The sequence below is a fragment of the Crocuta crocuta genome, unplaced genomic scaffold (genome assembly GCF_008692635.1).
Source record: "Crocuta crocuta isolate KB4526 unplaced genomic scaffold, BGI_CrCroc_1.0 scaffold333, whole genome shotgun sequence".
NCBI classification, from domain to species: Eukaryota; Metazoa; Chordata; class Mammalia; order Carnivora; family Hyaenidae; genus Crocuta; species Crocuta crocuta.
Window position 1 is genome coordinate 4,540,246 of NW_027532856.1, and position 26,306 is coordinate 4,566,551.

The 26,306-nt window shown below is 37.0% G+C and overlaps 2 protein-coding genes across 3 annotated transcripts in view; both read left to right on the forward strand.

The window, feature by feature from the left end:
* The window catches only part of HSF5 (heat shock transcription factor 5), a 40,001-nt gene extending 30,705 nt beyond the window's left edge, over positions 1-9,296 (forward strand). The window contains exon 5 of the mRNA XM_077745571.1: positions 9,016-9,296. Coding sequence (XP_077601697.1) covers positions 9,016-9,086 — 71 coding nt within the window. The 3' untranslated portion in view covers positions 9,087-9,296. The remainder of the gene's footprint in view (positions 1-9,015) is intronic.
* Positions 9,297-13,725: 4,429 nt separating this feature from the next.
* Positions 13,726-26,306, forward strand: part of RNF43 (ring finger protein 43) — a 64,298-nt gene continuing 51,717 nt past the window's right edge. Inside the window, exons 1-2 of one of the 2 annotated variants that reach the window (XM_077745553.1) lie at positions 13,726-14,268; positions 15,324-15,961. In XM_077745553.1, coding sequence (XP_077601679.1) covers positions 15,710-15,961 — 252 coding nt within the window. In that variant the 5' untranslated portion in view covers positions 13,726-14,268; positions 15,324-15,709. Of the gene's footprint in view, positions 15,962-26,306 lie in introns of both variants that reach the window. The other variant, XM_077745554.1, reaches the window with a different exon arrangement.

The window sequence follows — 26,306 nt, forward strand, 5'->3', positions numbered from 1 at the left end:
AATTTTTATTCCCTTTTTGTGTTTTTCTAGATTTTTTAAATTGGAAAAAAATTAAAAATACTAAAAATTGTTTAAGTATTTTAAAGTATTCTTATAGTGTAAATATAAAAACATCAAAATAATAGGAATGGGAAATTAAAAAATATTTTGAAAAAATATTTATATCCCAGCTATTAACCTGACTTTTGGGGTTTAGATATGATTGACTCAAGCTAACCTTATCCCACACCTAAAATGCTTTTCCAAGATTTTTAGAATTTCTAGGGTTTACAGTGGCTTTTAGTTTTAGATTTCCTATTTCTGTTTAATTACAAATTCATCCATTTTTATCTCCTACAGCTCTTCTCTCCTGTCTGCTCCATGCTGTTCCAGATGTAGAACTTAGTCCTCTTCCTTTGATTTCAACCCTCCCCTATGCATTTACATTAGGCATTTGTATGTGTTCAACACTTTTCTGAAGTTTGGGGGACATAAAAAGAGTTTGCTTTCAAAATACTGCATATAATTTTAGATGGAATGTTATCCACCTTTCTTTTTAAAAGGCTGTCAGCCATTTTGGCATTTTCTCACTTTTCCTTGTCACTAATCACTATGGTCTCTGCCATGTTGTCATCTTTCCTTGTACCAGCACTATACCTTCTCATTTCTGGTGTTTTTTTTTTCTTTGCCTTAGGGAGAGAGGTTAGATATTTCTTCTATTTCCTAATGTCTTTGAGGCCTTACCTTCTCCAACCAAAACAACTTGTCAAGATATATTCTCTGCAAAGATAGTTACGTGCCCAAGAGGAACTCTGGTGCCTGCTGTTAAAGTAATCACTTCATCTCTTTCACTATTATGGTTATAAGTGTAACTGATAAAATAATTAGGACATTAGTTATCTTTATTATCTCTTCATGTTTTTTTTTTTTTCTTCCCTAACTAAAGACTTATCCATTGGTCAGTAGTTTTGATAGCTGAGTCTTAATTGACTTTGAATTCCTGCTGTGAAATAGGAGTTGTGACATATTAGCATTATTATGACAACTAATCACATTTCCATTTTATTAGAGGCAAGGAGCAAATGACTTAAGCTAGAACCTCTTTGCTAGAAAGTTAGCTTTTAAAATGAGAGTGTAAGCAAAAATACAATTCATGAAGTACAAAATTATTCTACCTTGATAGAACTTAACCTAATAGTTGGCTTATGAAAACATGGCTAGATATAAGGTCCTATGGGATTAAAGACCTTAACCAAAGTCAGTTTAAGATTTATATACTATCTATTGGAAACAGTATGGCATAGTTGATACAAATAAGGCTTTTGGTATTAGAAAAACCTTCAATTTATTATTTTTCTCCCCTCTTGATGGTTAGTTCCATGAGGGAAAGGCCTTTCTTTGTTCAATGATGTATCCTGAGCACCTAGAGTGTTGGCATTAGCTATGCACTCGGTTTGTGGAATGAATGAATTGCTTTTTTCCCTACTTTTATCTTACTGATGTACTTTTAAAAAATCCTTGGAAAAAAAGCAGTCTTTTAGAAGAATTGTGGTGGCGCCTGCGTGGCTCAGTCGGTTAAGTGTCCGACTTCGGCTCAGGTCATGATCTCACGGTTCGTGGGTTCGAGCCCCGCGTCAGGCTCTGTGCTGACAGCTAGCTCAGAGCCTGGAGGCTCTTTCTGATTCTGTATCTCCCTCTCTCTCTGACCCTCCCCGGCTCACGCTGTCTCTCTCTCTCTCAGAAATAAATAAAACATTACAAAATTTTTTTAAATTGTGGTAAAAAATATGTATACCATACAGTTTACCATCTTTGCAATTTTTAAGTGTATAGCTCAGTGACATCAAGTACATTCACATTGTTTTGCTCCTATCACCACTGTCCATCTCCAGAACTCTTTTCATTTTGCAAAATGAAACTCTGAACTCATTAAATAATAACTCCCTATTCTTCCTCACCCCCAAGCCACTGGAAACCTTCTGTCTGATCAATCTTTTAGTTAGCCACCAAAAGATAAGTTTTGAACATATGAGGAGTCAAAACATTCCTCAGGATTCTTTTAACAAGTACTTATTGAACAACTGCTTTGGGCTTGGTACCATACTAGGTACAATAGGCATAAGTCATGTCCTCTACAGTTCTATTCTTCTGGAACCAAGAATTGTGGATGTCTGACTAAGATGTTATTCAATAGCTCATTATTATGCTCTGACATTTATTTTATTTATTTTTTATTTTTTTAATGTTTACTCATTTTTAAGAGAGGAGACAGAGCACAAGTGGGAGAGGGGCAGATAGGGAGAGGGAAACACAGAATCTGAAAGCAGGCTCCAGGCTCTGAGCTGTCAGCACAGAGCCCGACAATGTGGGGCTCAAACTCAGAAACCGTGAGATCATGACCTGAGCTGAAGTCGGACGCTCAACCAGGCGCCCCTATGCTCTGACATTTAAAACTGAGATATGTTTGGTTATGAATTTTACTTTTTGTAGCCATTTATTTTCTGCTTTCCCCTTCTTTTTGTCCGGTCATTTTAAATTAATAGGAAAATATACATTTTTAGATACAATTCACAAACCATAAAATTAACCATTTGAAAATGCAAAGTTCAGTGGCATTTAGTACATTCACAATGTTGTGCAACCTCTACCTCTATCTAGTTCCAAAACATTTTCATCACTTCCTAAAGAAAACCCCGTATTCATTAAGCAGTTGCTCCCAATTCCTCCTTCCCCAAGCTCTTGGCAGCCTCCAATCTGTGTTCTGTCTCTCTAGATTTACCTCCTCTGGATATTTCATATAAATGAAGTCATGTAATATGTGTCCTTTTGTGTCTGACTTATTTCACTTAGCATAATATTTTCAAGGCTCATCTGCATTATAGCATTTGTATCAGGACTTTCTTTTTATGGCAAAAGAATATTACATTGTATGTATATACTGCAATTCATTTATCCATTCATCTGCTGATGGACATTTTGGCTGTTCTTACCTTTTGATTATTGTGAATAGTAACACTGTGAACATAAATGTGCATGTAGTAGAGTGTCTGTTTACAGGTCTTTTGGGTATATACCTAGGAGTGGAATACTGGGTCATATGGTAATTCTGTGTTTAACTCTTGGCCAAACTATTTTCCATAAAAGCTGTAGCATTTTACATCTTCTACAGCAGTGTAGAAGTGTTCCCATTTTTTTCCATATCTTCTCTAGCATTTGTTCTTTCCCCTTTTTATTATTGTTATGGCCATCCTTGTAGGTGTAAAATGTTATCTCATTGTGGTTTTGATCCCATTTCCCTAATGATTAGTGATGTTGAGCATCTTTCTATATGCTTGTTGGCCATCTGTATATCTTCTTTGGAGAAAAGGTAATTTTTTTACAACTATTATAACAGTATTCTGTTTGATGAAATCTTCTGTTTTGGTTAAAAATCTCTTGATTATAGCCCTAATGAATGCTACAAGTTAGTAAACTAAGGCCTGTGAACCAAATCTAATACACTGCCTATTTTTATATGGTTTTCATATTAAAATTTTTTTTAGTGTTTATTTTTTTTTAGAGAGAGAGAGAGAGAGATAGTGCGTGAGCAGGGGAGGGGCAGAGAGAAAGGGAGACACAGAATCCAAAGCAGGCTCCAGGCTCTGAGCTGTCTGCACAGAGCCTGACGTGGGGCTTGAGCCCACAAACCGTTAGATCATGACCTGAGCTGAAGTCAGATACTTAACTGACTGAGCCACCCAGGTGCCCCATAGTTTTCATATTTTAAATGGCTGGGGGAAAGTCAAAAGAAGAATATTTTATGTCACATAAAATGATATGAAATTCAAATTTCAGTGTCTATAATAAAGTTTAGTTGGAATGCACAGCTATAGCCATTTACTTATTGTCTGTGAGTGCTTTTACACTACAACAGCAGAGCTGAGCAGTTGTAATTGAGGCCATATGGCCCACAAAGCCTCAGATATTTACTATCTGGCTCTTTACAGAAAAAGTCTACTCTGTGGCTTATTGTGTTTAGGTCACTATAACAGAAATACTTTTAGCTTATAAACAACAGAAATTTATTTCTCAAAGTTCTGATGGCTGGGAAGCCCAAGATCAAGCCACCAGTAGATTCAGTGTCTGGTGAGAGCCTACTTTCTATTTCATAGACAGCCATCTTCTTGCTGTCTCCTCACATGGCAAGGAGGGATGAGGGAGCTCTCTGGGATCTCTTTTATAAGGCCACTAATATCATTCATAAAGCACCACTGTCATGACCTAATCACCTCCCAGAGGTCCCATCTTTTAACACCCGTCACAGTGGGGTTAGGTTTCAACATACGAATTTCAGGGAGTTAAACATTTAGTCTGTTGCACCCTGTATTAGTAAGTTCTTGTTCTTAGCTTCTAATCTTCTCACAGCCCTGATCCCTGATGACCAGGGAAGCCCTTAAGAGAGTAAGGAGGCACTTGTGAGAAGGGCTCAAAGTTGACTAGTATTCAGTTTAGTTCTCATAGATGACCAAATGTTTTTTATTTTGATACTAAAAGGTTAAAGAAGTAATGATAGAAACCAAATGTAAAATTCCTAAAGTTTCACTTAAATTTGAACTGTCACTGTCATTAGGAGAATCTCCCCTCAGTATGGTTTTGACTCTCACAATACATTAATTATGATAAAAATAAGGAAATTTCATAAAATCATCTCTAAAGACTCCTTTGCTTCCAAATTATGAAATACTGTGATTCTAACATTAACTGTTGGATGTCATTATGTTGCTTGATATCTCATTGAATAGGAGCATCCTATATTCCAGAACTTATCAGTGCCCTTCTGTAACTGAATTATTTTTTGAAGATGTGTCTGCCGTATTTCAGCAGAAACATCTCACACTTCAAGCTTTGAGTTTTTTTTTCAAATAAGAGACTACAAGTTGATTAAATATCCAGATTGTATTGATTGCAGTAGATGTGTGTTTTGTAGGAAGGAAATTGTCAATCACAGTCTTTGCCATCCTGTGCATAGGCTTTTTGAGCACAAGTAAACTTAAGGAAATACATTTTGGATCAGAAATACCTAGAAGTAAAGGAAATTAGATTCAGTCATGCACCTCCAATTTCTTTAATGATATCACTCTAAACTGAATATACCTACATATTAAATTTATGGTAGAAACCATACTCATTCATGTTCTGATGGGATATTAACTTTCTGGTTAAGGGAAACTGAAGGTTTACAAGCAAAGTTCTATTCATTCCTAAAGAAAGGATTTCTCATTTTGTAGCTATTGGATTATGGATGAGATTTCATTTGAATAATAACCCCCAAATCCTAGAGGGTGTTCTTGGAAGGAATTAGCATTCCCAAACAAGTAGATTGCAATGCTCTTCTCCCTCAAGCCTTTTAGCTCTCAAACCAACTGAGCTACTGTGATCCCCAAACACGTACCTTCTCTGGTGAGTATGCAAGCTTCTCTTCTAAATGAAGTCCTATAAACCTCTAGTAGCACCAGGCTAGTCTATGTCTTTTTTTGTTTGTTTGTCTGTTTTTTTGTGTTTGTTTTTTTTTTTGGTATCTGTACTCTTTTAACTCCTTGACTGACAGCTTTGTTAATGAAGGAAGCTCACTTAATAAAATTACTATGTTTAGATGCTCATTATTAGAAGCTGTGTGCCAAATACTATTTTAAAACCCAATCATTAAGGTTAACAGGGTTTGTTGCTCACACTACTTTACATAACTCATTCTGAGGCTGTTAAAGAGCCATACAGGCTATTTCTATTTTGAACATGCCTATCTATAATGTGTTCTTGTCCATTAATTGAACCTATCAATATGATAACTAAGCAATATGATTAAATAAACAGTAGGATTAATAAGCAATGAAATGGATAACATTTGTTCACTGATTTAAAAAAAAAAAAGAGGGTTCGAGGGGCCTGTGTGGCTTCATTGGTTAAGCCTCTAACTCTTGGTTTTGGCTCAGGTTATGATCTCACAGATTGTGAGATGGAGCCTCATGTTGGGCTCTACGCTGACAGTGCAGAACCTGCTTGGGATTCCCTCTCTCTGCCCCTCCCTTGTGCTCTCTCTTTATCAAAATAAATAAATTTCTTCAGTTCTTCATTCTACTTCCCGATGTGAAATCTGTAGTTGCTTCAATAGCCTTTACCTTTGTCATTATCAAGAATTCCTACTCTGCTTTCAAAGCAAGGTTACAACTGTGTCTATTCATATTCCCAAGTCTTATTTCAGTAGGTTCTATTACCATATGGCCTGTTCTGTTTTTTTTTTTTTTTTCCTTCTGATATGGAGCTGAGATGTTAAGAGAATAATCATAATTGGGTGTTACTCCTACATCTTCTGGTCAACGAGATCCTGATGCCTAGGTAGCACTCCACACCAATTAAATCAGAATGTATTGGGGTAGGAGCCCAATGCATCAGTATTTAATTTTAATTTTTCATGTTCATTGATTTTGAGAAAGAGGAGAGAGACAGAAAATGAGCGGGGGAGGGGCAGAGAAAGAGGGAGACACAGAATCTGAAGCAGGCGCCGGGCTCTGAGCTGTCAGTACAGAGCCTGACGTGGGGCTTGAACTCACAAGCGGTGAGATCATAACCTGAACTGAAATCAGATGCTTAGCCAACTGAGCCACCGAGGCGCCTCTGCATCAGTAATTTTTAAAAGATTCCCCAGGTGATTCCAATGTGCAACAAGGTTTAGAAACCACGATCTTTACTTAATAACCATGTAGCCTTTGAGTAGACCTTCTTGCTCCTGGTATCAATTTACCTCTCAGAATTAATTGATGACCTTAAAATAATGCACTTTAACTACTTGGAAAAAAGATGTTATATAAATATAACATATCACTGTTTTGTTATATATAGACTGCAAAGAAACACTTTTTTTGTGGTAAAATATACATATCATAAAATTAGCCTTTTTTTTTTTTTTTNATTTTTAAGTGTACAGTTCAATGGTACTAAGTCCATTCACATTGTTGTGCAACCATCACCACCATCCACCTCCAGAACTTCTTCATCTACCCAAACTGAAACTGTGTCCTTTACACAGTAACTCCCATAATAGCCTACAGCCCCTGGCAACCACCATGCCACTTTCTGTCTCTATAAATGTGACTGCTCTAGGTACCTCATGTAAGTGGAATTATGCAGTATTTGTCCTTTTGTGACTGACTGATTTAAGTTAGTGTATTTTCTTTTTTTTTTCTTTTAAATGTTTTATTTATTTCTAGGAGAGAGAGAGAGAGACAGCGTGAGCAGGGGAGGGTCAGAGAGAGAGGGAGTCACAGACTGAAACAGGCTCCAGGCTCTGAGCTGGCAGTCAGCACAGAGCCTGACGCGGGGCTCGAACCCACGAACCACGAGATCATGACCTAAGCGAAAGTTGGATGCTTAACCGACTAAGCCACCCAGGCGCCCCTAAGTTAGTGTATTTTCAAGGCTTGTCCACGTTGTAGCATGTATCAGAATTTCCTAATTTTTTAACGCTAAATAATATTTCAAAGTATGTCTGTACCACATTTTATGTATCCATTCACCTGTCCTTGGACACTTGGATTGCTTCTGCCTTTTGCCTATTGTGAATAAAGCTGCTGTGATCATGGATATACAAGAAGACAGTTTTAAGTGATAAAATGATAGCCTTTCTCCCATTGTACGATGCTCATCTGGATAAATTGCTTGTTCTTTATGGATAGGTTGTAGTGTAGTTCACCAGATGAGGTCCCCTGCCCCTAGTAACTGGTCTGCCTTTTACAAAATATGGCAAAAATTACCTATTGTTCCATATGCTTTCTGGATTTTCTCAAATATGTTGACAGAATTATCTTGTTGAATCAGCTCTCTTGCCCACTCTGTGGATCAGTGCCACAGAGGCCATGTTCTAGAAATACAGTGACGAAAGTCTGTGTCTAGAATGAAGTAAAGGACCTATGCTGTATCTTTTAGTTTAATTTAATTCCCAAATTCTACTATGGCAAAATTGTAAGCTCCAAAACAAACCTAGAATGGTTCCCCTTTGTCTAGAAATTATAAACTAGAAGTCTGTAGCTCTGAAGTTGTAAACTAATTAGCTTGAGTCTAGAAGCCACATTAAGATCCTCTGACTTGTGCCTGTGTTACTCAGGCCGTTTAGCTCTACTTCCATACATGATCTTGGCTCTTTATGTTACAAAACCTAGTACTTGAGGTGAGAGTTCAGTTTATTAGTTCTTGCCATTCTTAGTAAACCCTGTTTGTCTATTTAGTTAGTTAGTTAGTTATTTTTTAAGAACATGTATTTATTTTTGAGAGACAGAGAGAGACAGAGCATGAGCAGGGGAAGGGCAGAGAGAGGGAGACACAGAATCTGAAGCAAGCTATAGGCTCAGAGTTGTCAGCACAGAGCCCATTGTGGGGCTTGAACTCACAAACTGTGAGATCATGTCCTGAGCCGAAGTTGGATGCTTAACCGACTGAACTACCCAGGCGCCCTGAACCCTGTTTGTCTTTTGACCTCCATGAAGGGTATGCTTTCTTTTAACACAGTTCAGGTAGGTGTTTCTACAAGAGATCAGCTGTGTTGTCAGTAAGTGGAGATTTTATGGAGTCAATCAACTTTGGAAAAGTAGTGACTTTTCTGTATTTCTGAAGGCATTATTTTTTCATATTCCTACAACCCACCCACCTACTCATCCTTATAGGATCAAAGAAATAAATTTTGTTTGTGTGTGCATATTTCACTTCGATCCCTTTGACACTTTTCCTTAATTTTTCACTTACAATAAAAGGCAGTTGCAATGAAAAGAGGCTTAGCCTCATCATTGATAAGATAATAACCATACACTTTTTGGTCTCACTGGGTTAACAACTGGGCTGCATCTGTGTGCTTTAGAGGTACAGGAATGTCCTAAACCTGAGATCATAGAATTTTAGAACCAATTCTACACTCAACCATGAGCAACTTGTTCTTGTCTGAAGACTGGTCTATCACACTCTCCAATCTGAGAGGCCAAGAGTGAGTAAACAAACCTTTTTTCTTTCTAGATCTTCATCTGCTGGTGGACGTGGCCTGCAAGCAGGAGCACTTTCCAAAGGAGGAAGAATTAAAAGAGTGAGGAATTGAGGACATACGTGACATTGTGCACTAGCTGTAGCTGGGGGCACACTAGCCTGGCACATGACACGCTGTTGGGAGTTTTTCAGTTCTGTTAAGGAAAAAAAAAGTATCTTTGTTTTGTTAATTGAGAATTTTGTTAATTGAGAATTGGGACTTTGGTATTTACTACAGCTATTCAGTTCAGATTATTTACCTTGACAAACTACTAAACATCTAGCAGCCTTTTTTTTTTTTTTTTTTCTTCTGCCCAGATCCCTTTCAAATGAAAAGTCCTGGCCTTCTGTTATGGTCAAGAAGCATCTAAAAACTGCTGCATCTATGGTACTGGAGAATAATCTGTGTATATATGTGCTGATTTGCCGTCTTGGCACTCTCAAACTTTAGTCAGCACAATTCCAGAGGGGGAGTTCAGTCTATCTGTTTCAAGTCACAGTGTGACCCTTCTAGAGAAGACTGTGTGAGAAACAAAGGCATGTGAGGTCACCAAGATCACAGGTCTAATTGGGTCAGGAATTCTAGGGAAGAAACTCTGAGAAAGAACTAATTTTCTAAGTGATTAACCAAGAAATGCTCTTACTTCCTAACCCAGCATTGTATTTCAAAAGCAAGGCACCCAGACTTGGACCATCCATCACACTTAACAGCTCTTGATTCTTTTATATTAATGGGAGCTTTCTTCTATTTTCATATCTTTCTTTAATTTTAATGATACATTATCATAAATGGTAAGAAGGTTTTGTTATATATCACTTACTTAAATGTCTTCTAAGAAAGTATTTAATTTGTTTAATAGATTTATAAATGCTGGTAGATTTAAAAGTTTTAAAGCTTTGTATTTTTATTAAGATTGCACAATAGAAGGATAAAGGATGCATGTGTAAGATATTTATTTTGAAGGGGAAATGTGTGAGCAAAACATTAAGAGATTTAACACTGTTTTCTTACTTTAGATTTTTACATTCAGTACATGTAAATTCTCATCTATATATATTGTGTGCAAATTTTGGGGGAAATCTGTCATTTAACAGAAACTATACCTCTGACATTTTTAATAGTTTATGTCTGGTTTAAGCTTCTGAGAAAATTTTGGATAGTGGGATATATCATAACATTTTAATTTTATCCCCTCTGTAGGATTCTAAATTCAAGTAGTAGGATTGTGGGACAGGTTTTTAGGAGAGGTATCTTGGGTGTCCACTTGCTGTGGTTGATCCCTTACTAGCTCATCTAGTGATAGCAAGAAACTTTCTGATTTTAAAGTCTTTTAAACTGACTAGAACTTTCTTATTGGATTTTGCTTTGGTTGTCCTAATAAGAACTGCAGAAACAAAAGGAAAGTGTAGGAATATGAAACTAATTAAAAAGAAAAGACACTTAGTAAAATGACATAAATACTATGCTAGTCATTGTGAGTGTCACAGTTCATCTCTTAAATTGCTTTGTGCCTTCCCAATGATGTCAAACCATAGAAGTGTTAACAGAAATAGTAGTGTTTTAGAAAAGGATGAGTTCTGTATTGGTCTGTAGTTACTCAGTTTAGATATGAAAGTAGCTTCTGAAAAGTGACCTGTTTGGTCCATCTGATTAGACTAGTTGATGTCCATGTGATGGGCATTTGTTCATTTTTATTAACAAGGTTTAAAAAAGATGAACAAATTATCAAGACTCGTCCATCTTTTGGCCAGACTGTGTATTTTGGCTGAGTATGTGAAGAGGAGACCCAATTTCCAAATGAAGGAACTTTGCCTTTTCTCTGTCAGGTTGAGAAGCTGACAAACTGTGTAGGTGACATTCTGTCCCTTAATATGCCTTTTTAGCTTTGTATCTGTTGAAAGAGATAATATCTTTTGAGGAACAAGCAGAAACCTTGGCATGGCTTAATTAATGAAATGCCTTTATCAGCTTTCCAAAATTTTTTATATGTGAATACAACAGACCAAGGAGCTGGATCTCCTGTTATACTCACATGCCTGCTAATATCAACTAAAGCTATCATCACTAACTTGGGGAAAATGGCAGAAGATAAAATCTTAGTGTGAATTAGCCAGTAGGGTCTGACGCATACTAACTAGGTTTCTGACTAGCACCTCAGTATTTCAGCACCTTAAGCACAATAAATTTCAATCAGTCAACAATAAAGTGAGTGTTTCAACTGGAGTTGTCTTGCTTCTTTTTACTGGTAATTGGTGATCAATAGAAGCCTAAGTCATTATGACTAGTAATAATAGCAAAATTTAAAAGAGAATGTATTCTGTTCTTCAAAGAATCTACTTTAAAAAAATGTCCTGGCTCTTTTTTTTTTTTTTTTTTTTTTATTTACTGTATAACTCATCAAAATATTGTTTTATAACAGTTCNCTTTCAAATGCCATTAAGGGTAAGGACAATTCTTGGACATGTTTACAGGAATCGGTTTCTTTAGAGAAAGGACTCATGTCTTCAGTAACTTTAGTCAATCCAGATGTGAAAATAGATCCGAAGGATGATCTTTCTCACAAGTAAGACTAGGTAGTAAATATCAGTGACATGGGCATTTCATTACCATAGTAATGACATCTTAATGACCTCTCTGTGGATGTTGTGGTAGATGATCTGAGGAAGAAGCCAGAGAATAATTTCCCTTGTTTGTCAGTTCTGGTGACCTGATAAACATAGTGTATCAGTGAAATAAAGTACATTGGGCTGTTTAGTTTGATTCTGAGTATCTCAGCGGATACCCACGTTCATGATACATATTGTCATCACTCCTAGATCTTGGAGTTTCCTCAAAAGAGGGCAACCACATCTATATTTTCTTTCTTCTTTTAACTAAGTGTGTTTATTAACTCTTAGGTTTAGGCCTCTTATTAACTCATTTGTAAGTTTTAAGCAGGAATAGGTGAGGCAAAGTCCATTAGTAGGTCACTTTTTGTTTAAGATATTTTTTCATATATCAAGTATATAGTAGTGTGTATTTTGCATTATTTATGCTATATTGTTACACAACATATATAAAATAAAAATATAAAACCATAGAAGATTTTTAAAAATTCTCTCTAAAAGAATTAGATATATTCTTTTGGAAAGAGCTGTAAAGGTCTATACTTGCATTGTGTTCTTAAGGTCCAAGCAACAAAGAAAAATGCTAAATTAATTTATTTTAGAGTTGGGGTGGCTGGGTGACTCAGTCAATTAAGCGTCAGGTCAGCGCAGGTCATGATCTCGTGGTTTTGGATTCGAGCCCCACATGGGCTCTGTGCTGACAGCTCAGAGCCTGGAGCCTGCTTCCGACTCTATGTCTCCCCCTCTCGCAGCTCCTCCCCTACTCATGCTCTGTCTCTCAGTAATAAATACACGTTAAAAAAATAAAGAATTTATTTTAGAGCTGATTTCTCTGCTCTGTCACTTATTAGGCCTAAAATGTCAAAACTATTGCCATAAACCTTCTCTAGAGAAAAAGAATGTTGAAGGTGAAGAGAGCTCCCATATTTTTTGCCTTCAGAGGCATTGTGTCATTTAAGTTTTACAGCCAACCTACAATGTAATTATTGTTATCCACATTTTACAGTGGATATGCTTTCATTTGTATAATCAAAACATTTTTTAATCTTATATGCTTCTTACCACAGTTTAAAAAATTAAAGTGTACAGTTCAGTAGTGTTAACCACATTCACACTGTTGTACATTTGTACAATTTGGAAAGGTTATTGGCAATAGGTCAAAAATAAAATATCTGTCCACAGTCCAATATAATCTGGTAAATAGGAAAATTCAAATTTTAGAAACATATATTAGAAATTTTTGCATTATAATGAGAAAGTAACTAAAAGGGTTATATATAGTTCATGAATGTGGTTATTAGCCAAAAACTGGTTTTCTTTTTGTCTACAGGCTTCTCATTAATCATATATATTTACCCCTTTGCTTGTATTTATGACATACATTCACTTGCAATCTTACATTGAGGGCATAGGTCTGATCTCCCGAAGAAAATAACAGGTTCAAGACCTCTGACATCAACCTGATTAAAACCTCCATACAGGAACAGTTTTAGAAAAGAGCTACTGAATTTAAATAAGTAAAAGCGGAAGAAAAAGTCTACATAAAATAGAGTTCTTGCCACAGTAGTGGACATAAGACAGCAGTAAGCACTACAGCACTGGATGACTTTATTCTGGCTTTGTGCCATGTATAGACAAGAAAGCCCAAAAGAGCAGAAACCCCTTCGAACTTATATTTGCAAAACCCTGTGTTCCCTCTTTCACGTTCTGGGTTTTCATTATTTTTTCTCTTTATTTCTTTATACCACCATTTATGTTCTCCTGGGTGCAGAGTCTGCTTAGATACCTGTTTGAGTGAACCTGACTTACTGGTGGTAGCTTGCTTACCCAGAGAAAGTTATTTAACATCAAACTGGATGCAGTTTGGCTGTGGCTCAATAGAGGGAGTAGAGGAGCTAGCTGAGAGAGGAGAGAGCAAAAGAACAAGTCTGGCTCAGTAAGTGTGTGCGCACTCCAGCTCTTGCCCTAGCCAGCCAGGAGGAGGAGGGGCGGGATGGGGGGTGGTTGCCTGTAGCTGCTCCACCCTCACTTTGTGTCAGCAGGTAGAGAGCGTGATTGCAGTCCCAGGGGAGGGAGTCAGAGCTAGAACACCAATTACAAACCACAGGCTTCCTCCTCTAGGGAGTTGATCCAGAATTGTCTTTCTGGAAGGGAAGCACTCGAATCTTTCCGAACTTTCCAAGCCCATCCATGATTCAGAGATACTGCTTTCTCCCTCTGGGATTTTCTGTGTTCCTGGTAGTGAATTGTTGCTGATGTATTTACTACTTTGCTCCTTTTCTCTCTCAAGATTTGATCATTTTATATGCTGTTCGGGGAGAAAAAGAACTTTTGTTAGAAAGGAGATTTCAGAAATGATTTTGGATCCTCTATACATGCTTTTAGAGTTCTTGGGAACAGTAGCTCTCACCCTGGAGTAAATGTTTGCCTTTGACCTGCATGGATTATTTTTTCAGGCTGCGGAATTTCTCGGCACCTACCTACAGTGTGGGGCACTTGGTTTGGTTGCAGAGTAAGAAGGTGGAAGAATGAGCTGTACTTGGTTAAGCAGTTGAAACCTTTTTTGAGCAGGACCTATAAAAGCATAATTGAATTTGTTTCACCCCCCGTGGATTCCAGTGGGCCCGACAGCGGCAACAGGTTTGCAGATTTCTTTTGAAATTCTTATTTTTCTCCCTCTGCCTCGGCAAAAGAAAAGGATCTGTGTAACAGGTTCATATTCAATTGCTTGGCTTTTCAGCACTTATTCTGAAGACTTTATAAGACTTTTTAACTTGACCTCTGAACACGGCAGGCTTTATAAGGTTGAAGTGCATTTATATTTACTTAAGGGTGCACATTTTAATATCTTAGAATTCAGATTTTGTTTGTACAAAGACCCAAATTCTCAAGTGTGCCTAGAAATAGCACAGATTTACTCTACTCAGGCTTATTTATACTTTTTCAGGGTGTTCTACTTAGAGCCTGTAGACTAATCACCTCCCTACTCCCCCTATCTTTTATTCCCCACCCCCTCAAGGAATTCGAAAACGTGTTAGGAATGGTCCTTTGCTTTACTCATGAACCTAGAAAATTACAGATTATAAAATCTGGATAATAAAGTAGTTTCCAAAATCATCTCATGGGAAATCAAAGTGCTTGGCATTCTCAAGCAGGAGAATAAAAGCTGGAATCCCTAAGAGAGAAAGGAAAATAAAGATAGAAATATCAGTTTTAACTGAGAAAAAGAATTGGAAAGCTAACCTTTTCAAATACTCTTCTAATTTTGAAAGCTGGAAAAGGTGGTGATACTCAGGATTATCCTGTAATATGTGAAGACATAAATTAGCATCTAATTTATAGACAAGTTTAGCTGGAACATTAAAAATGATAGTATACTTAAGTTCATGGAAAGTATTATAAACTTAATGGGTCTAGAACTTTGGCTACACTAAAATACAGTTTAATGTGGAAACTTTTATGAATACATGTGTAGCATCTTTGGACATCCCTCAAGGTGTGGCCTGAGATATTGTACCCTCTCCTCCATTAAAAAAAAATTCTCCTGTGACCTTTAGTCTTTTAGCATTGACAAGTTTTGTGGCTTAAAAAGGACCATCTCTTCATTTTCCTAGCTGGCGTTTTTCATTCTCACCTTCAATGCATGGCTTTAGTTGTTTACTTTGCCTTGTTTTGTTCATTAACATTGGGTTTAGTGGCTCAGCAACTTGATGCATATGGAAGACCAGCACCAAGTGATCTGACATAATAAAAATTCAGGATGTGACATTCAGCCTCAAGCAAAGTTGGAAATTCCAAAGAGAAGTGGTGATAACTTTACTAATCATAGTGAAGATGGGAGAAAATAACATCCCTGCAACAGAAGTGGGCTGAAAACACCTTCTTCTCTGCCGGATCAGGAATGTCACCTGTTCTTGGGAATATACTTTAGAGAAAGGAAGGGCCAAAGCTACAACTTGGCTTTCAGAAACTGAAGCATAAATTCACATTTCCTCCATTTGTCTGGATCTGAGAACCTGCATTTGGTATTAGCTAGTGAAAGCAGTATGTATGGCCGAAGTGCATTGCTGCAGCTGGTAGCATGAGTGGTGGCCACCAGCTGCAGCTGGCTGCCCTCTGGCCCTGGCTGCTGATGGCTACCCTGCAGGCAGGCTTTGGACGCGCAGGACTGGTATTGGCAGCAGCGGTGGAGTCTGAAAGATCGGCGGAGCAGAAAGCTATTATCAGAGTGATCCCCTTGAAAATGGACCCAACAGGAAAACTAAATCTCACTTTGGAAGGTGTTTTTGCTGGTGTCGCTGAAATAACTCCAGCAGAAGGAAAATTAATGCAGGTAAGGATAACTTTATTATGTTTCACTTTCCATCTGTTCGAAACGTCTTTCTTCTTGTCTCCCAAACCGTATACCATACAAGAGCTTCTCTGCTGTTGAGTTTTCTGTTTGTTCCGTATTCTACAGATATTGCCTTATTGGCATTCTAAAGCAAATTCTTATTTTATTCTAAAAAAGAAATATATAAATTCCACGTTTTAGAAGATCAACCTGCTTATTTTTAATTCCAGTATTACATTGCCATTTTAGATCCACATAAGACCTTTCTTTGCAAGTCATGTCCTCTGGACACTCTTTTTTGATAGATTAAATATACGGACTTGTATTTAATTGACACGAGGATCATACTTTATATCCTGTTTAGATTTGAAGTGAACACTGAGGAGGGTGATTTTTTTTTTTATTGAGTTAAAAATGGTATATAACATTATATTAGTTTCAGGTGTACAACATAATAATTTGATACTGTATGCATTACAAAGTGATCACCACAATAAGTCTAGTTACCATCTGTTACCCACACAATCTTAAGGAGGTTACAATGGTCAGCAGCACCCTGAAATTCTAGAATGCCCTTGAAGCCTATCTGATCACTGTGTCACTTTTAAAATTCAGCCACGCTTGAATGCTTCGGTTGGCTTTATACCACGTGGAGCACCCTATAGCTAAGCCCAAAATGGAGAGAACTGAATTACAAAATGGACACAAGGTGTTAACTTGCCTCCTTTGGTCTTGTCTACACATAATTTTATTTTCAAAAAATTTTTAACTTAACGTCTTGTTTTTTATTGACCCACAGATCTTTTCAGACACAGTTTCTTAGGCTTTCAGGCTGTGATTTTTGCCTATAATTTTGCCTACTCTTTATGTGTTGAATTTATGAACTGACTGGGTCCATAGCATTTCATAGATGAATTGCAATCCCCCTGGTGAAGATAGAGCCCAAAGGGCTATACCTTTTTACTGTGGCATTCTAGTGTCTTATTCCATAAAATTATGTTGCTTATTGATTAAAATTCATTTTATGATAGGACACTTCTTGCTGTAGCTCTTGGATATCAGTTAAAAGGCTATTAAATATGATTTATTCCAGCACCCTACCTCAGATTTTAATTTTGTGATATGAGCAGAACCAAAGTATTGCATGAATTTCAATTTTTGTCTACTTAAAGAAGGTGAGAAAATTTAACAAATTATAGAACTCTCTTTTCCAAAGATTGATTTTAACATATATGATTTAGTGGTTCTTCATGATCACTTTTTTAAGCAATATTTTGAATCTGGGATAAATGAAGTAGCAGAAGAATTGGATGAAATGGAAGGCTTAGCTATTTAGAGAAACAGGTAAAAAGAATGTATCTGGGAAAAATGACAAAAGGCTTTTTGGATAAGAGTCCATATATTTCATTTGAACTGTAGGATGGAATTAGGAATATTTAAAAGTTGAAATTGCAAAGCATTTTGAATATAATTGGAAAGGAGACTTCCTGCCTGACCTTGCCTAGTTAATACCCTGAAGCATGAGGTACGTGTTCCATTTTCATTTTTTACTGTAAGTAATTTTACTATAGAATCATATTTTCATATCTCTGAGGCCTTTGGGAGCCATACTAAGCTTTGTGTCTTATTAATGTCCTGTGGCAGCATGTTCAATGGGTTAATTATATGCTGTATAAAATAATGTATCTTTTATTTTAAATGTGTTATCTTTTGTTATCATAAAGCTCTGTGTATTCAGAAAGGAAAAGGTATATAACAGAGACTAGCTGGCATTCTCTTTGCCATTCATTATTTTACCAATCTTTATCATATCATCTCTTGTTTTACCCTTTTTCTCTGGTAAACCCTGCCAATCTTTTTAAAAAATTATTATTAACTATTAACTTTGACCCTATCAATATACTTTAAATGTTGTTTCTTTGTGAAGTGGGAATTACATTGTATCTATTATTTAACAAGGCCTTTCACCCTTTATTATAGGGTTGTTTGCATCATTGGCAATTTTTAGTCTTTCTTCACTTTCTTCACTTTCATGTAAGCTTCTTTTAGGTCATTAATAAATTTGTACACTAGCCTAGTATTAATCACTGGACACTGTCAGTGTTGGTCCTGGTTTATTGTCTGTTGATCAATTTTTAATCCATAATAGCTACTAAGTTTTCTCAGTAGCCTCTTATGAGAGACTTTATTTTAAAAATACAAAGGCAACCTTTTTAATGATATGCACCAGTTCTTCTTTATCCACTATTTGATTAACTTTTTCAAAGAACTCTGGAATGGGGACACATGGTTTATACTTCTAGCATTCATGCTATTTGTTCCTTATCAGATTACACTGCAGCTCAGGTTTACTCAACTGTGGTTAACCAAGCCATCCATTTAACTGAAGTTTATATCTCTTAAAGTTGTGCTTTGCTGCACTTTAGCTTGCTTGATAGATAGCTGTAACCCATTGTCACAAATCTGAAGAGAGTCTTCTCTACTGGCTTTGAGGAATTTTGGATAATTCTATGTATCCTGCCTATGAATTACTCTGGTTGCCTGTTAAGTTTGATTGTCTCCAAAGATGTCATCAGGTATTTGTAAGGTTGGGGATGTAAGACTGGGGATGTAGGCATTGGGAAATGTAAAAGTACAAGAGCAATGATTTTAAAAAATAGTTACCTTGTTATGGTTTCTGGAATTCCCAGAGAGCTTCAGAAAATCTAACATTTCTTTACATTTTGCTCAATTAATCCATGTCAAGGAAACTTTCTGGATTTCCTAATTCCTTGTGTATGTCTAATAAAAAGGACTAGATGAAAGTGATTATGACTTATTACTATTTTTATTTTTCATTTGAGTATATTCTTTTTCTCCTGGTTTATGCCATTGTAGATGGAGAATGTGCTAGAGCTTATGCATGGTCTAATTGTCCAGTTTTCTGGTTTATTTACCTCTTGCTGAAGTTTATTTCTATTACTTCTAGTAATAGTGTTGCTACCTCTGCTGTAAATGACTACAGTCATATTTTCTTTTTCAATTCTTGTTCCTTATTTATAAATGTCACTCAGAGAGCCAACTCAAAATCAATCTTTCTTCTTAAAACAAAAAAACAAGAGGATCTTAGCATAGCACAAGAGAGCTCAACAGTTCATTGACTGTCACACTCTTCTGCTCAGCTGGTCGTCCTGGATTTTCTTAGACTGTAGGATAAAGTTATGATCAAGATTAGAATGTACTGTCCTGTGGCTTCATCCCTCCAGTGGCAGCTGTGGTGATTTAGCATTTGGCCACTAGCAGTGAACACCACCTGGACAGATTCCTCCTTACGCAATGTCTCTGCTTGCCCCTTACTTTACCTATTAGTCAACATGTAGCTATCCTATCTTTGCATTTTTGCTTTATTTGTAGTTAGGGCCTGAAATGAATGAATTGAGGAGGGAGAGAAACCTTAATACTTAAAGTTTTGGCCAAAGCCAATGAGACAATACTTTAGCAACTGTAGTTGACAAAGTGACTACACAGTGACTCAAGGGACTTGACTTTTAGCTCTGGCTCTGTCACTAAGTAGTTGGATGACTTGGGACAAAATAATTATTACAGTTTTCTAGGTTTTAGATTCCCCATCTGTAAAATTGAGAGATTCAAATATAATAATGCATACCAAACTTATGCTATTCACTTCACATGTATTAACTCATTGTGTCCTCATAATAACTTTGTGAGAGAAGTGCAATACTTTATTCTTCACATTTTACAGATAAGGAAGCTGAGACTCAGATATTAGCTTCTGCCAAGGTTATGTGGCTAGTAGGTGAAATAGTTGGAACTTGAACCCAAAAGCCCAAGCTTCTTTTGCTCTAAAATTCTGTACCTCAAAGAATGCCACGGGGCGCCTGGGTGGCTTAGTCGGTTAAGCGTCCGACTTTCGCTTAGGTCATGATCTCGTGGTTCGTGGGTTCGAGCCCCGTGTCGGGCTCTGTGCTGACTGCCAGCTCAGAGCCTGGAGCCTGTTTCAGTCTGTGACTCCCTCTCTCTCTGACCCTCACCTGCTCACGCTGTCTCTCTCTCTCTCTCTCTCTCCTAGAAATAAATAAAACATTAAAAAAAAAAAAAAAGAATGCCACAGATGAACAGAACACCAGTGTAGACTTTGTATCATTGGTTCATTTTTTTCCAGACTAGAAAGGAATGAAAATGATGAATCCTATTTTCTGAGGCTGATCCAGAATATACAATATTCTACTAGTTTCTAAAAATCTCTGTATTCCTTGTTTCTTTCATTTATGTTTCATTTTTTGCATATTTGCAAATCAGAATGTTTACTTAAATTTTTTCATGTTTATTTATTTATTTTGAGAGTGAGAAAAAGAGAGCGAGCGAGCATGAGCAGGGGAGGGGATGAGAGAGAGGGAGACAGAGAATTCCAAGCAGGCTCCATACTGTCAGCACAGAACCTGACGTGGGGCTCAATATCATGAACTGTGTGAGACCATGACCTGAGTTGAAACCGAGAGCCAGAAGCTTAACTGACTGAGCCACCCAGGTACCCCCAGAATGTTTACTTAATCAGTATCTACCTTTTTCTTTTCATTAAAAAAAATTCCTTAATGTTTATCTATTTTTGAGAGAGACAGAGCATGAGTAGGAGAGGGGCAGGAGGAGAGAGAGAGAGAGAGAGAGAGAGAGAGAGAGAAGCAATCTGAAGTGGGGTCCAGGCTCCAAGATGTCAGCACAGAGCCCGTTGCAGGGCTCGAACTCATGAACTATAAGATCATGACCTGAGCCAAAGTTGGATGTTCAACCAACTGAGCCACCCAGGCGCCCCCAAAGTTTACTTTTTATATGGTATTAAAGAGATTTCTGGAGCTCATGGTTTTGTTTAAAAAAACGTTTTTAATGTTTATTTTTGAGAGAGAGAGAGACAGTGCTCAAGCAGGGGAGGGGCAGAGAGAGAGGAGACACAGAATCTAAAGCAGACTCCAGGCCCTCAGCTGTCAGCATAGAGCCCGATGAGTGGCTCTACTCAGAAGCTGTGACATCATGACCTGAGTGGAAGTTGGACGCTCAACCAACTGAGCCACCCAGGTGCCCCTGTTTGTTTTTGTTTTTAATAGGTCTTTTATGTTTTAGTCATTGAAAAGTGTTGGAACTTTCTGGTGCTTTTTTTTTCTTTTATTTCCTTTAAATTGCTAAGTACAGTGGAGGAAAAAGATGTTACAAATGAGCACTGTACTATTATAAATGTCCTGTTAGGAACCAGAATTGGTAATACAGGGTATTGTTAGAGAAGAGTGTAGTAATGATGTTCCATTGAATTTATATAATAATTTTCTTCCAAGAAGCTTAAAATGATTCACAAATACCTGCAAGCCAAATATAAATAGGAAACATAATGGGGAAGAGAAAGCAAATAAATTATCCAAGAACAAAGTTGCACAGAGATGGACCGAATCTGCTTTGCAGATAAAGAAGTAATCCAATTTTTAAGGTGTCCAAGGATATAGATTTCCATGGGATTAGTTCTGCAGAGTGGAAATCCTAAAAAGCTAAAATATTGTCAAAGACTGAGATAGCTACTCTATTTGGGCCTACGTTGCTCAGTGTGATAATTCAGTCAAAAAACTATTGGTGAAGCAATTTGCCAACTTTATGTCTCAAAAAGCCCTGTGAGCCAATGCTCTGAGCTGAATTTATTGTTCTTTTCAGCATCATTATTACAGCAAAAGCCACAGTCTTTACAACGACCTGTAAGGCTCATCAGGATCTGGCCTGGCCTTCTGACGTTTTGCTTCTTCTGCCCTTACTCAGCTCTCAGCACTCTGACCGCTTTGTTGTCCTTCAGTTAAACCAGGCATACTCCCACCTCGGGGCCTTTCCACGTGCTAGTCCCACTTATGGGATTTATGCCCTAATATTCTCTTAGTCTCTCAAATGTCACCCCCCACATGTCAAATATATCTTCTCAGTGAGGTCTTACTAGACCATCCTATTCTGAAGGGCTCTTCCTATTCTCTCTGGGGCTCATTCTCCTTCTCTGCTTTGTTTTTCTTTATAACTTATTGTCATGTAACATAATGTAATATTTTACTTTTGTTCTTGTGTCTGCCCCCTAGTGAAATATGAGCTCTCTGAAAGTAGGGATTTTTGTCTCCTCAGTTCAGAGCTATATTCTTGGGAGTAGTGCCTTAGTATACTTAGTGCCTTAGATATAATAGGTACTCAGTAAATATTTATGGAATAAACATAAGGAACATAATGATGGTGCTAAGTGACTCTGATAGGAGATAACTTTAGGATGAAACAGATTTATTTATGTCATCACATTTCTAAGTATATTGTGAGGTCAATTATTTTGAGTGCTTTGGGTTTGAAAAGAAACTGCTCTATTCCTTTAGTTCTCTGACTTACAGACAGCATAGTAGCTCCTTGATTGCCTCTTCCAAATTGTAACATGGCTATAATCAATAAATTTGAGGTGCTCCTTTACACAGCATTTTTACACAGCATTTATTTGGTTTTATGGATAGCTCAACCTATGCTTTTTAGGAAATCCTGATTTTCCAAGAAAGATTTATTAAGGTACTAACTTTAAATCTGTGATGATAAGATATTGGTATGTATCCAAAGGACCTCATCTTCTTAGTCCTGAAGCTTGTGATTCCCAATTCCAGTTTTGAGCTACCCTACCACAGTGATTTTTAATCCTTTTTTGGTGCCACAGACCTCTTTGAGGATTTGAGAAAAATTGCAGACCACGTGTACTTGAACATATAATTTTGCATAAAATCTGAGTGAGTTGAGTCTTTGAGACATGGGGATCTAAGGACTCCAGATTAATGGTTGCTATCATAGTATAATCCAAATTATTTCAAGAAATGGTATCAAATTCTCAAAACTAATTTACTCTCGTTTTACTTAATTTAAAAAGTATTTGTAGGGTGCCTGGGTGGCTCAGTTGGTTAAGTGTCTGACTTCAGCTCAGGTCATGGTCTTGCAGTTCATGGATTCGAGCCCGCATTGGGCTGACAACCTGCTTGGGATCCTCTGTCCTCTTCTTTCTCTTTGCCCCTCCCCCACTCCTACCTCCTTCTCTCTCTCTCTCTCTCTCTCAAAAATAAACATTAAAAGAAGTATTTCTATACATTACTTGAAATCAAGCAGACGACAATAAAATGAGGTGGTTATAAGAAGGTTGGCCTGACCTAAGATGACCTCAGATATAAAAATTGGTATATGACAAAGATCTGCTTATGTTTATTTCGTGAAGGAATTGTGCTCTCCAAATATTAAGTGAAACTCCATCAATTCAAGAAATGCTTACAACCTTTTCATCATGGTGGCTTCACTGAAAGGTCCATAAGAATAAAGAATATTTTACTGATTTGTTTTGATATAAGTAGAACAATCGTGGCTGTATGTGTCTGTTTGATTACTAAATTCAAAAAACAGAGGCTGTAACACTAACTTTTGTTACTTTCTAGTTTTTTGGGTTCTATCCTTTAAGTTTCACTGCTTTCCCTAGGGTAGAATTCTTTGCACCCTTAAAATCTGCTATAATGGAAAACTTTGAATTTTTTTAAAAAAGGTTTATTCTTGCTAAGCTACTTTACATACTCTAATTTTAGTTTGGATTCTAAACATTACAGTTCATGAATCCATTTTGTTTTGATACTTTTTAGTAAGAGTTTGTGTTTAATATGCAAATTCAGAAACACCAAAATAATAAAAATGATTTAAGCTAGAGGGTTTTTTGAGAATATAAACACAAGGCTCACATTTTCCTTAGAGATAGGAAATTAGATTCTTTAGAAATTCTGATCCCTGAGGGGTGTCTGGGTGACTCAGTTGGTTAAACATCCAACTCTTGATTTTGGCTCAGGTCATGATCTCACAGTTTGTAGGTTCAAGTCCCGCATCGGGCTCTATGCTGGCAGCACAGAGCTTGCTTGAAATTCTCTCCCTCTCCCCATCTCTCTCTGCACCTTTCCTGCTCATGCTTTTTCTGTCTCTCACTCAAAAAAAAAAAAAAAAAATTCTAATTCCTGGATTTTGAAGCAGTGGTAGTTGTTTAGGACAGCAACATAACTATCTTCAAGACCACTATTTTGTTTTTTAAAAAATCTAAGATACTTTTGTTATGATGGAAATCAACCATAATATAACTGTAATTTAAGTAGCATATTCAGTTATCGCATGCCTGTCAATTTTGTGCATGCTTATATATCAAAAGGTTACTATCATGCATATTTACATATATGATAATTGAGAAACACTGTTGCTATTGTTATTTCTGTAGAATAATTTGGATGAAACTAAAGGCCTTACGTTTTATGCCTATTGACCTTGCTCTTTCCTAAAAACTGATTATGGATTCCCATTTTTATTTCCCTAAAAAGTAGTTTGTGTACAGTCTTGTGAATTATCCACTTAAAAAATATTTTACATGATTCAGGTTTTAGGTTTTAGGTTCTTTTATTTTTGAATCTTCTATCTAGAACCATGTTGGTATCTGAGTTTACAACTCTGTGGCCAATTTTTTAAAAAAACTTGGTGAAGTACTTCATTGGACTTATACTAGAATTAAGTCCTATTCAGTTTTCCATACCTAAAATATAGTTTGGAGAGGGGAAGGGCAGAAGGACAGGCTATTCCATTTGTAAAATATAGGCAGCAAAAATTTCGAGCTAGAAAAAACACCTAATCCAATAATTTGATGTTACAGATGAAGAAATAGATTCTGAGAGATTAGTAGTTTGCCAAGGAGCTGCCAATCTACTGCCATATCTTACTGGCCAGCATTTTTAGCAAGCTTTATTTATTTTAAACTTTTTGGGGGTCATTTCAGGGAGATTAAAAAGTAGATGTTGGCAGAGATTTTCCCCTGAGCATTTCATTAAGAAGATATTATAAACTGTCATAGGGTCTTTCTCCTCTTTGAGCCCTAGTCAACCAGAAGGCATACTTTAAAATAAGTGAACAAACAAAAAGTATCTTACCACAACTTAGCATTACTTCACATGGTGCATATGTCGTTTATTCTGCTGTAGAGTCACTGTACACCACATGGCCTGTTGACCTGGATTGTCTCCTCAAAGCAGTGGAGGCTTCTTATGAAATCTAGGCCAAGAACTGTACCGAGACTGGGGGCAGCACTGGATTCTCTCAACATCTTATAATGTGGATCTCCTAGTGCGTTACCAAACACTGTGGCAGTTCCTTAGGAGAACAAAGAATAGGACCCCAGCCTAGTCCAACTGGGGAAAATAGCAGAAGACAGTATGAGCCAAGTGGCTCAGGCATAGATGCTTTAGAGTGCCGATTTTCATTCTCTGGGGAGCCTTTCAAATGACTGTGGTAGTTGTTTCATAGTCCCCTACGACCAAAGAAAAAACAAACAAAAAACATAAAATTTTAACCCAGGCAAGTTCAAGTGGCTTAAAGCTAGAAGACCACTACAACCCAAACAGTCATACCTTCCAATTTTACTGTTATCAGTTAAATATAGGTTATAATATTGCCTGTATAAATATTCCTGTATGTATAATACTCATCTGTAGCATTTTCTTTAGAAGTTCAAATAACTAAACACCATGGTTTTCTTTTCAAGCTGCAAACTGTCTTTCTAAAATGTACAAGAAGTTTCTGTTAAGTTGTAGTAAAATTAAAATAGAAAATTTAGCTTTAAACAGAATGCAGCATATTAGTTCTGTTTGAATTGAGAACTCACTAGCTCAGTTTTAATTATTTACTAACTGCATAAGAGAAAAAATAAATACTATGTAGAAGGTGAATATTTGAATATCATCTCTATTCGGCAAAATTTCTTTTTTAAAAAATTTTTAATAGTTTATTTTTGAGACAGAGAGAGACAGAGCATGAGTTGGGGAGGGGTAGAGAGAAAGAGGGAGACACAGAATCTTAAACAGGCTCCAGGCTCTGAGCTGTCAGCACACAGCCCGATGCAGGGCTTGAACCCACAAACCGTGAGATCATGACCTGAGCCAAAGTCAGACGCTTAACCGACTGAGCCACCCAGGCGCCCCAGCAAAATTTATTTCTAAATTTTTAACATTTATTCCTTTTTGAGAGACAGAGACAGAGCGTGAGTAGCGGAGGGGCAGAGAGAGAGAGGGAGACATAGAATCCGAAGCAGGCTCCAGGCTCTGAGCTGTCAGCATAGAGCCCGATGCGGGGCTTGACCCCACAAATCACGAGATCATGACCTGAGCCGAGGTTGGACACTTAACTGATTGAGCCACCCAGGCACCCCCAGCAAAATTTATTTCTAATACCAAGGTTTTTAAAAAGTATTGGCTTTAGTCCCCAGTATTTGTTATTTCCATTCTCTAAAATATGATTT